Source organism: Falco cherrug, chromosome 8 (genome assembly GCF_023634085.1).
Source record: "Falco cherrug isolate bFalChe1 chromosome 8, bFalChe1.pri, whole genome shotgun sequence".
NCBI lineage: Eukaryota > Metazoa > Chordata > Aves > Falconiformes > Falconidae > Falco > Falco cherrug.
The window spans coordinates 4,247,466-4,259,668 of record NC_073704.1 but is presented as its reverse complement, the minus strand read 5'-3'; the positions used below and the strand labels follow the sequence as shown (position 1 = coordinate 4,259,668).

Genomic DNA, 12,203 nt, shown 5'->3' with positions numbered 1-12,203 from the left:
GATAGGTTGGACGTTAAAAAGTCGTTCTGGACTGTAAGGAATAGGAAGCGACCTGCTCTTCACCTTTGCAGTAAGAAAATACTCAGCTGGTGGCATGGCTGGCTGGTCCTGGAAAGCAGTAGCTGGGGCGCAGAAGCCCGTGAAGGTGGCCGTTGTCTCAACCGGCTGCAATGCACAGGTGGAAGAAAGGCACGCAAGTGCCATAAAGGATTGTACTCACACAGTTGTAATTGTTTACAAACTGCAACCCAGATATCCATGTAAGTTACAGAAACTAAGTGTTTATAAACTGCAGGCAGCTGATTGTTTCAATTGTTCCTGGCATTTGCTGAGTATTTTCTTCTCAGGAAAATGTATTTTGATTAGAAGATTCCCTTCATGTCACCTTTCTTGCAGAAGTCTTATTTGCTAGGACACTGTTACTGCTACTTAGACACATGTGGTCTTGGTTTCTGTCTTGTGTATGAAGTGCCAACAAAGACTGGAAGAATGAACACCCAGGCTTTCATGCAGATCTCCAGGGTACTTGGATCTTTTTCAGTATCTGTTGTATCCTCCTCTGTCCTCGGAGGAGATAATTCTTAGTCCATGGAAGAAAGAAGTACAAGGTCTGTTTGGTAATATGGCATGAAATGCTACCAAGTAGTGTATGTGGGTATAAATAAAAGCTGTAGTTGAAGTTAACTGACAGTTTGCACTTTTTTTTAAAATGGAATCACTATGGTGATGCAGCAAGACACAGCACAAAACAATCACACAATTTCTTTTTTCATTTGTTGCTGCAAAACACGGTGAAAGCACAAGCACAGTTAGTAAAAGTATTTAAAAGCAGATGTTTCGTTTCTCCTGGCTGTATTTGAAGAATCTGTGTTTTTCTTACCTCCCACCCCCATCATTTCACTAGAGAACCCTATTCTTACTCATAGTGGCATAAAGACAAAAAATCTTACTCTTTAATGGAAGGAGGCTTGCGCTGTATATATTACCTTGCAGAAAATGACTCCAATCTTTTCTTTAAAGTAGTGAACTGATCTGAAGTCCTATGCCTCTCAATTAAATGTTAAATCTACCCCTTGCAAAATCTGTTTTAAAACTAGTAGAAACTGTAATGCCAAAACCTGCTCCACGATGCTACTCAGCAACACAAAATATAGTGTGTTGAAGTCAATACTTGAGAGTCTTGAAGAGTTGCGTTGCACACCAAGTAGGGAGGAAGGAGGGAGAAGGTTGTTTCACATCTGCCATGTCTGGACCTTTTTTACGTTACTTAAGAGGTTGAGATGGTCAAAAGTATAGGGTACTCACCATCTTGTTTGTATTAAGACTGTGAGAACAGGTTAGAATGAAAAGAATGCAAGAACTGATGCGAGGTGAAGTTAGGCTTGCTGGTTTAGAAGTTTGTGTTACTGCTTGATGTTCAGACTTGAGATCAACAAAAAAAAAAAAAGGCAAGACTATTTTTGTTGTATTTTGAAAAAATTCCACAGAAGTCCAGGCATGCAACTTTAAGCCAAAAATCTGTTTTTATTCATGCTGGTCATATAAATTACAGATGTTACCAAACTATATACACCATTGCTCCTGTTGTTTTGGAAAATTATTTATACATGATGCTTTCTGAGAGAAAATGAATTATCTGCAGCTTGCTTTCAATCACCCAGATTAACAAACAGAGATGTGTTTGTTAGTTTAGAATTACTCCCATGTATCATAGGAATACCACATTTTCCTGTTTCCATTCACTTGCATTCAACGAACGTCAATAGCATCGGGAAGAGGAGTGAGTAAAAAAGGAGAAATGAAAGTAATATCCAGGTCTAACTGATTCAAGGAGGCTTTCATCTCAGATGTCTAGTTTGTACCTACTCAAGAAGACTGTAAGATGCAAATGCTCAACTGTATGTATTTTAAAAACTTTGCACACATTAACTATGTATTCTGCAGACAAGAATTAAATCTCGAATGAGCCTTCATATATGAGATACAGCAATCTTGGAATTGCCTGTTTATTATTCTCTTAACAGAGGTTTTAGGGATAATATTAGGAGGGAAAAAACAACAACAAAACCAAACAACCCAAACCCAGCAATAAACAGTGCCTGAAAGGAAAAAAAAATAGTAAAAGGCAATTTACCATTTATACAAAAACTAGTTATTCTGCTTATTAAATGAGTCTCTGACCAGGGTGTAATATTCTGTCATGTAGCATAAATTGCCCAGTGGTCAGCAAATGCTGCAGCTCTTCAGTAACTATTTTTTAAAACTGTCCTTTCCAGTCCATGTTTACCAGATAGTATCCAAACTCTGTCAGATCAGGATTTTTTCTTTGTAGACTTTTACAATAGTACTTGCTGTAGTATCTGATTGCTTCATGCAAAAATAGATTTACTTCTACAATTATTTTGTGAGAGGGGCGAGTTTTACTAACCCTCTCTTCCATTGGCAAAATGAAGCCAGCCTTTTCACCACCCTAAGTTTTGTGTCTGTTTCCCTTCTGGAACTCCCTTTTCTTCCCAGCCTTGTCTGCCTGCCTGCCTTCTGCAACTTCTGCTGTGGTAGCAGATAAAAACCTATGCTGAAGATAAGTTTATCTTTGGAAAAAAGCAAACCCCAGACACCTATGGGATGTTCAAATTCAGGGAGACGAGAATCTTTATTTTAAAACTAAAGCTAAACCAACGGAGTGCATGATGATGATTAAAGAGGAACATAATAAATCCTAATTTCCTTGAACACATTAATGTCTTTAGTTATATGCTGTTCTCAGAAGCAAAACATTTTGTTCTTACAGTCTCATATTTACAGCAATTCTGCAAGTAAAATTTATCCCTGCTGGACCCCACTAAAGTCAAACGACTTCCAAGCTGGGAAGGATTTGGCTATGTATCAGTGACGATAACAATTCTGAGGCTATTTGTAATCCCTGAGAAGATTTCTGATTTAGAGAGTGCTGATAACAGAAAGAGGCCCAAGAGTAACATCATAATGGTTTCCAGGAAATGCTGATTTACAAAGATGATGAAAAAAAAAAAATTACTGCATCTTTAACGCATCCAGTGTTTGCATGATTACTTATTTTTCCAATATGTGAGCTTCAGTCAGTTGAATAAGGAGAACTCAGCTAGAAGAAAAGAAGGGAAAAGATTATTCTCATGGCAGTTACTGCTGTTCATTCAAAAACAACCACAAATGAAACTGTCTCTGACTAAAGGTTGCTGCACTGTCATTTTGATCGTGTAACTAGCAAAAAATGATAAGGATCTGAGCATCCTGTTACTAGTTCTTCACAAAATACAGGAATGCTGATTAGAAAGCACTGCATGGCAAACTCCTACAATAAAAATTGTATATATTTTTATATGAACCTCTGTGATTCTTGCAGCCTATGGGTATGCATAGCAGGGTTCTTACTGGAGGCTTGTTTTCCTGATGGGTAGGGGAATCTGCAGAGGGGGGCAATAGAGGGGAATTCAGCAAGACTGCAGAACGTACATCTTGCTAAGACTGAGTTATGGAGCTGTAGGATATAGTCCTGCTGCAGATTTCACTCTTGTTCTCTGCATCTCACATGGTGCTTTTTTATTGGCATCTCATGGAGGAAAAAGTATTGCTTTAATGCAGATTGTCTGCTTACTGTGCTTGGCAAGCTCTTCACCAGGGGAGATTGTCGTGTGAATTTGGAGTGATAAAGAATAAAACTATGTATTTTCTTCATTTCTGTTTAGCAAGGTAAATATAATGGAAAAAAGGAAGGAAGGAACTCCTTAAAAACCTTACAAAACTATTTTTGTAGGGTTTTTTATTTTTGTATTTTTGTAGTTTGTCCTCCAATTTGTAGAACTTGAAAACATTTCTAGTAAAAGCCTCCAAAAATTCCCCTACCATCTAGCAGCACTGAACCACTTCTCTAGCACCCTGAAAAATTGCAACGTTTGTATTTGAGACTCCCAATTCATCACCAAACATGTTCTTTTTGTGCGGTTATGACCCCAAAAGATTGCAACGGTCACAGCTTGTTTGGGAGCTCTGGACGGAGCTTCCTTGAGAATTACTGTGCATGCTAAAAGAAACTAAAAACATTTGAAGGCTGATGATTAACAAAAGCAATGTCAACTATTATTTTCACTGCTGAAACTTTGGGAAATGCAAATGCGTACATAGTTCACAGATGCAGTTTAGAAGGTCAGAAGTGTTCTCACATGTGTAAACCAAACAGATGAGTGGGGACATTTCTCAGACTGGGTGGGGTAGTTTTTAACGCAGAATTTTCCTTCAGGCTAGTACTTTAGTTTTAGCTGAAGAACTAGTCTGTCATGAGCGCTATCAGAGAAAAAGGTGAAGAAGCAAAAAAAGATATTTTGTTCTTGAACAGATCTCCAGCTTGGTGTATATTAAAGAACTCTTCTATTTGTATATAAGGTTTAAGTGTGTTTCCAGTCATTGACAGTCAGGATTCTGGTTTAGTTTTGTTCTGTTTGTGTGTGAGGAGGAGTGTTTACAGAGAGGCATTTGGAGGGGAGTTGACAGGCTTTTAAATACATAACCACTTTAAGACATAAATCATTGAACATAAGAAAATTGAGAGCTAATATTAAAAAAGGAGGGTTTCTTTTAAAGCTCTTAAAGACAAGCCACTGCTGTGTTTCCTGACAGAAGCCTGCTGGACAAACCCGCGGTGGGTATACATCAGTGCTCTAAATACTCTGAGCTGTGATGATTCAGAACACAGTTTCTGGTCAGTAAGTAAAAGAGGAAAATATTTTTAATAAGACCTTGGTACAATATTTTCCCAATCTTTCGGTATACTTAGTGAATATTAGTTTTACTTGCTAAATGTTTTAGTTGACTTTTAATTTCTGACTTTGGTACTCCATGTAGAAACTTGCAGCATGGAAAAGTTGTGCAAGTTTGCTGAATTGGAAATTTTTATGTTCCTTGTGCAGCTTCCCTGAACAAGTCAAGTCCTTTGTGCTATTTATGGAATTAGTGTAATTGTTATGTATTTGTCAGTGTGAAGGCTTTGTTTGTGCGAGAACTCTGGGATCTTTGATTTATGGCATTCACGGTTCATTGGCCAGCAAGTCAGACAATTTCACATGACACAGTCCTTTCAAGTATGCTTGCAGGATCCTGTCCCGCTTAAGAGTAGGGCATGTCAGCACCATTGTTTCAGAATATAATAAAAGTGGTATTCAGAATATAATACAAGTCTATTTTTTTCATAATTGTGCAAGCAGCAGTAACTAGCATCTGTGTTGTACATGCCCCATTTGCTTAGTAGTAACTTAAGAATGGAAAAGGTCACAACGTACGGCCGTTTCAATCACTGTGGGACTCAGGTGTTCTCTCAGCACAGCATAAACGCTTGGAGACATTGGAAGAAGATCTGATGGAGAATGTGGATCTGTAGAATCATTTAAGCTTAAAAAAAAAACAAACGAGAACAAAACACAAAAATAATCTTAAAAGCAACCTAAATTCCTCTAACTTGATGCATAGCAGTGGAGTATGGTGAATGCTTATTAAGTTAATTAAGCTTGTACTCGGGCTTGCTGGTGGCCCTGTAACCACATGCCAACAACCTGGTATACGTTTAAAAATGTAGATCGGACCAAGGGAAGAGAGGATAAGCCTGGCTCTGTAATATCAGCTGCTGGAGAGAAAAAGGAGACAGAGAAAGACAAGTAGATCAGAGTACCATAAAGTCTGAATTCAATTTTTGTAGATGTTATGCCACACAGATGGGTAAAGTACTGTAGAAGTGAAGTTCTTTACTTCCCTTTCTTGTCTTTAGCCGTCCTTGGCCAAAGAGAAACACACGATGTGTTGCTACCCTGAACTATTTGAATGGGGGAAGGGAGGCAGGGAAAACTTTGAAAAAGTATGTAGATTTAGTAAAAATGATATTTGAAGTGTAATACATCTGTAAGGGTACTTACATTTTGGAGACTGGGATAAATACAGAAGGAACGTAACCTTTGCCTCCTCCATCTGAGGGCTTTGAGACTAGAAATAAATATTAGAGAAATTAAATATTGGCTGATAATTTTATTATTTACTTGAAGTTCATTATCTGCTTTAAGTGCCAAAGACCATAATGTATTAAAAACTAAATATCCCTGTTTATGCTTAAATAAGCAGCCATAAAAATGAGGGGAATTCCTGAGGTTAGTCTTTCAGTTCAGATCTTAGTCACATAATTGACTGTGTTCCCTTGATATGTTTCGCCATCTCAGAATATAATACCACAAGGGATGAAAGAGGTCTCGTTAGGGCTTCAAAAGCAAACATGCTATAACTCTACGTGCTTGGTACTTCTGAGCCTCTAGACTTCAGTTCTGCAAATGCTTGCGTGGAGCTCGCTCTCTACAGGTACAGATTCAGCAATGTTTTTTAAGCATACACGTAATATTTTTAGAGTTTTGGAGAATTAGGCAAAGCCCGCTGAATTAAAGTGAAGAGGAAAAATGTTTGTGGCCTCCAAATATTTTTGAGTAGTGTAGGAATTTGAATTCAAACGGAATTGCAACCTTTTGTATGGAAAGTCCAGAAGAAGGTGTATTAACTATTGAGAAAATCAAGGCTTTGAGGGTGTTTTTGAGAGGGAGTGTTTGAGCTAAATGGCCTGACTTGTAACCTGGGCAAGAAAGAGCATGGGCCTGAACATATCTGGACCCGTGCTTGTCTGGCCTTTTTGTATGTTCCATTGCAGTCGCCATGGGTTTTCAGGAATGTTGTCTGCTGGAACAACCTTGTAATAGCGCACTATGTTGACAAAAGTCAGTGCAGATAAGTGACCTTTGTTGTAGGGTTCCAATGAATGAAATTAAATAAAGCCGGTCTTCCAAGCTGTTTGGAAAGTACAGAATTTCCTTGGAATTACAGATACGGTACACTACAGCGTGACATGATTATGAAGCTGATAAGCAGAATGAGTTTTCAGTTTCATCTCCTTTGAACAGCCAAGCACTGAATTTTTTAATGCATTGGTCAGGAAAAAAAATATCCTATTTTTGGACTCTTTCTACCTACACGAACATCTATTTCTTAGCTTCTTTTAAATATTGTTGTCATCACCTCTAATGTAATCTCTGAGTCCAGGGATATATTTACAAAATGATGCTGTCTAAGTGACAGACACGTTAAAACCATTCTCTTGAAGATGCTGATTAAGGGAGGCATCTTAATCTGCTCTCCTCCTCCTCTCCCCACATTCCTCAAATGGCCTCTTGACTTTGCAGCTGCTTTGCAGAAAGGGTGAACAGAGAAATGGACCCCAACCTTCATTTGGCTGACAGCTGTAGTGTTTGCCAAAGGCCTTATCTTTGGGAATGTCTGGATACAGATACTTCAGAGGGTTTTCAGGAACGTTGTCTGCCATAATAACTTTGTAATCGCGCAGAATGTCGGCAAAAGGCAGTGCAGATAAGCGACCTTTGTTATAGGGTTCCACTGAATGAAATGTTACGTCTCCTGTAAAAACACAAAGGCACCATCACCGCTGATAAACAGCAGATCAACATCTGCAGCTGGAATGTATTTTCGCCTTTTTTTTTCAGTTTACACAGGTGTGGGTTTTACCTGTTCACACCAATGCTAGCATCTTTCAAGATACACTTTCTGCACATGTGGAAACAAATTTAAAGCCTGCAGTAGAGCAGGTACACCTCCTAACGAACTTAAATAGTTAATACAAAGAATTGAGAGGTAGAGTTTCGGAGTTTTGGTTTGTGTTTCAGTAAATATGACACTTGTATCTTGCCAAAACCACACTACGACATGGTAACACGCAAATTTTACGTTTGAGCCAAAGAAACTGTGGCTCCTGTATGGTGTATTGCAGGGGTTGAGGTTTATGTTATCTTTTAAAAAAAGCTATACTTACCGTTTTCTAACTGATCCACCCAAGTAAAGGTAATTCCACCCAGATTGCTTTCACTGAACCTTAATAAAAATGTTCCTGGTGTCTTGTCTTTGAGCAAAATTCGTTCCTTCTCTTTGCTTACAAATCCCATCACGTACCTGAAGTGTAACAGGAAATCATGGGTTTACTTTTGGGGGGAAAAAATATGTACTTCAATCTGCACAGTGCATCTGGCCAAACTTTATATAGGCGTTCAAAGCCTGGTTACAAAAGCTTTATATGGTCTTGAAATGGTGAAGAAAGCTTCATGGGATTTACGTGTGGGTATGGCAGCGAGCTCACAGTACTACGAAGCATGATGAAATTTATCACAGTACGTTACTGTACACTGAGAGAACTGATAAATAGAGCTAAACCTGCACTAAACACTAAAGAGTGTTCCCTTTTGGCAAAAAATTCCGAAAGGAAAAATGGGAAGTGGGAGACAGAAGTATTAGACTCTTTGCAAATTCTCTTCTGCATAGCTAAAACTGAGATCAGTAAAGAAAAAAGACAAAGCAGAGGGAGATCAATATACAGCAGTTTCCTTGTCACTCACCCATCGATCCAAAGAGGAAGTATGTGTTTTTTAATTAAGTCCAGGATGGCTTCCAGCCAAACCCAAAAGGTAAAAGACTTTCCAGGTAAATGTTCCTAATGGTTAAAAAACAACAACAAAAACCAAACCAAAACACAAACAGACATGACACACATGAGAATTGTGAGAGTGTTATTACCCAACATCCACATGACACGGCTGTCTCAGTTTCTTAAGAACAATCTAGTTTGTTCAGGTGAGAGTGACAGATTTGAACTGCTGGTTTTAAGTAATGTCTCTCTTTCAGCCTGACATAAACCCAATTGATTGTTAAGATAAGCACTGGAAGTGGCTCATTTTTCAAGAGGAAAAAATTGCACTTGTTGTTTCCTCCTGGTTACGGAATGATGTTTTGAGAGAAACGATGGCGAGAAAGTTTAATTTCTTTCCCAGGTTCTATACTTGTTTAAATAATTTAGTTAATATCTATAAAATAGATTTACCCTTCTTTCTCAATAACTTGTCTGTTCCTCATCAAAAATACTGACTGTATTGACTGACTTGAAATAATTCGGTCACAACTGAGCGTATGAAAGAAATTACTGTGTGCTTGATGAAAAATGTATTGTATGCTTTGATAGCACAATCTGTTGCTCATTTACAGAAATATATGGGGCACATTATATGACAGTTTCTGGTATCTGTAGCAATGTAACTAAGTAGATCTCTTAGATCAAGTTTTAAACTTCTGGAAATATTATTTTCCTAGTTCGGTTTTTACAAGTAATGTGATTGTGCTGGGCTACAAGTCCCACGTATGGCAAGTGGGAATCTTACCGGTAGCATCAGAGAGACAGGCACGCGCGTGGCCAGTAAGACTGTGGTTTTACCTTTGGAACCGTACCTTGCAGAACTTTGCCCAGGACAGCTGATAATCATTGTAACTGACTTGTTGTCCTGAAAAAAACACCAAACAGTGACTCTTTTTCTGAAGTTTTGCAATAGATATAGCTTGGTATCTGTATAGCTGGGGGAGTGGGGTACAGTACAGCTGGACTTGGAGAGGGAATGGGAGGGACATACAGAGGGGCTGTAGATAATTTATTTTTTTTTCTGTATCCTTTTGTAGCAGCTGATAATGGTAGTTTTGGGAATATTTGCCTAAAGTAGTCTGGGACTTTGTTTCTGCAACAGTGTGCTCAATTTTAGTTTTTAGCTGGAGTGTTACTTCTCTTGGCCTTCGCTCTTTCTTGAGCTTCTGTATTTTAAGATGACTTGTTTTCTTTCTTATGATTCTTGCTGATTTACAATGGCACCTCTCAACTCCATTACCTTCACTCAGCATGAAATCTCAAAAAAACCATCAGGAAAAGTGACTGTTACCCAAGGAAACCATCTTTGCTTCCCAGCTTTTGAAAACAACAAGAGCAGAGATTCTCCCCTGTCTTTGACAAATGCTTCTGTTCTCACCTGGCAGTAGAGGTATCGTTACCCTCAGCTTGGGGTTTCTTGCAGCTCACAATATATTTTATAATTATTTCTTCTCCAGAAACAGATAAAGCTTTCTTTTCTCCTGCCAGCTTTCCCTAAGACCTCTCCTTTCTGGGGGACAGACCCAAGGTTCAACAGTTCATCTCGCTGAAGGTACAGGGCCTCTTTGCTGTGCTGTCACCAGTGCAGGATGGGTCCCAGAACTAAACACACTCACAAGGACGGGTATTTAAAATGAAACAAAACCTGAACCAACCAACCAAGCAGAAAGACTTCCTTTTGATTTCAGATGCAAGAGATAATTACTTGCTAAGGAAACAAAATAACATCGCAGTTCAGTGTGACTCTGATGCCCTCTTTCTTCAGCTTAGCAGCTTGGAAGTTCAGAAGTTGAATCACTTTGTGGTAAGAATAAGCTGACGCGTGCTTTTCTTTAAAGAAAAAAAATGTCATTGCGGCATTTTTGACACCAGCTCTGGAAGCAGAGGTCATGCTATGCTGATTTTAGCTGCGACAGAGCTGACCTGCATAGTAGCTGCTATGGGCTATGTTTTGGTTTTTGTGCTGAAAAAAGCATTGATAATTCAGGGATGTTTTTGTTATTGCGAGCAGCGCTTACAGCGAGCCAAGGGCTTTTCTGCTCCTCACCCCACCAGCAAGGAGGCTGGGGGACACGAGGAGTTGGGAGGGGACACAGCTGAGACAGTGGACCCCAACTGACACAAGGGATATTCTGTGTCATAGGACATCATGTGCAGCACATAAAGCTGGGGAAGGAAGCAAGGAAAGAAGAGGGGGGATGTCTGAAGTGATGTTATCTGTCTCGCCAAGTCCCAGTTCTGTGCGCTGGAGCCCAGCTCTCCTGGGATGGCTGAACCCCTGCCTGCCCATGGGCAGTGGTGAATGCATTCCTTGCTTGGCTTTGCTTGCGCACGCGGCTTTTGCTTTACCTATTACACTGTCTTTATCTCAACCCACGAGTTTTCTCACTTTTACCCTTCCAGTTCACTCTCCCACCTCACCGGGGGGGAGTGAGGGAGCAGCTGTGTGGGGCTTCGTTGCTGGCTGGGGTTAAACCACGACACGTTTGAAGTCGTTACCTGTAACTATCAATATAAGAGCCCAAAGCAAATAAAATCTGTGTATTTCTACACACTTACCCACAAGCTTCTCTGCCAGCATGTTGAGCTGCTCGGAATTGAGTCCACGACCAACATACGATGAAAACTGCCAGCTCAGTACTTCTAAGAGCTGACTTAAAGTGGCAGCAGGGGGATTGTTGAAGAATGATAAATTCTGCAACAGAATTAGTGCTTTGTTTAGAGAGTTAGCAACCGTGAAATACACTGCAGGCTGTGAAAGAAGGCTGCAAGTACTTGTACTTGAGCACAATCTGGAAATGTTAAAAATGAGGTGTGTGGGATGGATACACTGGAGCAAATATGTGCTGGCCCTCCCACCTGCAGCCACCCAGCGAGGTCCACGGGAGTGCCCGAGCGGAGCTTAGAGCGAGACTCCTAGAGAAAGCAAGAGTCTGTGCGTGCATCTTGGATGATAAAATACCTTGCTGTGCTTCTGATAGTATCGAATGTTAAGACAGTGAAAATATGCTTAAATCTTGTCCACTAAATGCAGATACTCTCACTTGTCAAGCTTGGTGCATGGGAATCTTAAATTGTTACACCCTCATATAGCGGTATGTTGTTGGATCGTTTGGCTCATTTTAGGTTTTTTCATTTGGTTTCTGGACTGTACACGTAATGACCATCCTGAGGACTGCAAAAACTCTCTGAAGTATCACGGAGTGATCACGCAGTCCAGGCTGCTGGTCAGCTGGCCTCCCATCACTCCTAGGTGCACGCCACTGTAAACTGTCTTACCCTTTCTCTCCTCTGAACATCTATGTGACTGCTAATCCCCAGCTGAAAGCCTGAGAGCTATTGACACCACTGTTCTACAACCTGCAGAGTAACAGCAACTGAATCTGAAATATGTGCTGAGCCAGCTGGAGCTGAGAAAGAACAATTTTGCTTTTGCTCACAGTTGGAGCCAGTAGAAAGGGCTACTTGACACTTACAGTCTTCTCCGTAGAAAGCACTAGCTCCTATAAAACGTATGAGGGAAAGCAGCAGTTAAGCACATTACAGACCCCCCACCTATACACCTACTTTTGAATTGCACTAGTCGATTTATTCTGTACCGTGTACAGTTTTGGTCAGCTGCATCCATATTCAAATTAGAAAAGTTGTGGAGAAGGGCTATCACCTTTTC

The 12,203-nt window shown here is 39.9% G+C and overlaps 1 protein-coding gene across 6 annotated transcripts in view; it reads right to left on the bottom strand.

The window, feature by feature from the left end:
• Positions 1-1,498: 1,498 nt before the first annotated feature.
• Positions 1,499-12,203, bottom strand: part of STAT4 (signal transducer and activator of transcription 4) — a 44,167-nt gene continuing 33,462 nt past the window's right edge. For 5 of the 6 annotated variants that reach the window (XM_055718503.1, XM_055718501.1, XM_055718502.1 and 2 more), the window contains 8 exons: positions 11,093-11,228; positions 9,346-9,398; positions 8,463-8,557; positions 7,886-8,022; positions 7,282-7,473; positions 5,940-6,006; positions 5,313-5,421; positions 1,499-3,121 (listed from right to left, as the gene is read on the bottom strand). In XM_055718503.1, coding sequence (XP_055574478.1) covers positions 3,095-3,121; positions 5,313-5,421; positions 5,940-6,006; positions 7,282-7,473; positions 7,886-8,022; positions 8,463-8,557; positions 9,346-9,398; positions 11,093-11,228 — 816 coding nt within the window. In that variant the 3' untranslated portion in view covers positions 1,499-3,094. The remainder of the gene's footprint in view (positions 3,122-5,312; positions 5,422-5,939; positions 6,007-7,281; positions 7,474-7,885; positions 8,023-8,462; positions 8,558-9,345; positions 9,399-11,092; positions 11,229-12,203) is intronic. The other variant, XM_055718505.1, reaches the window with a different exon arrangement.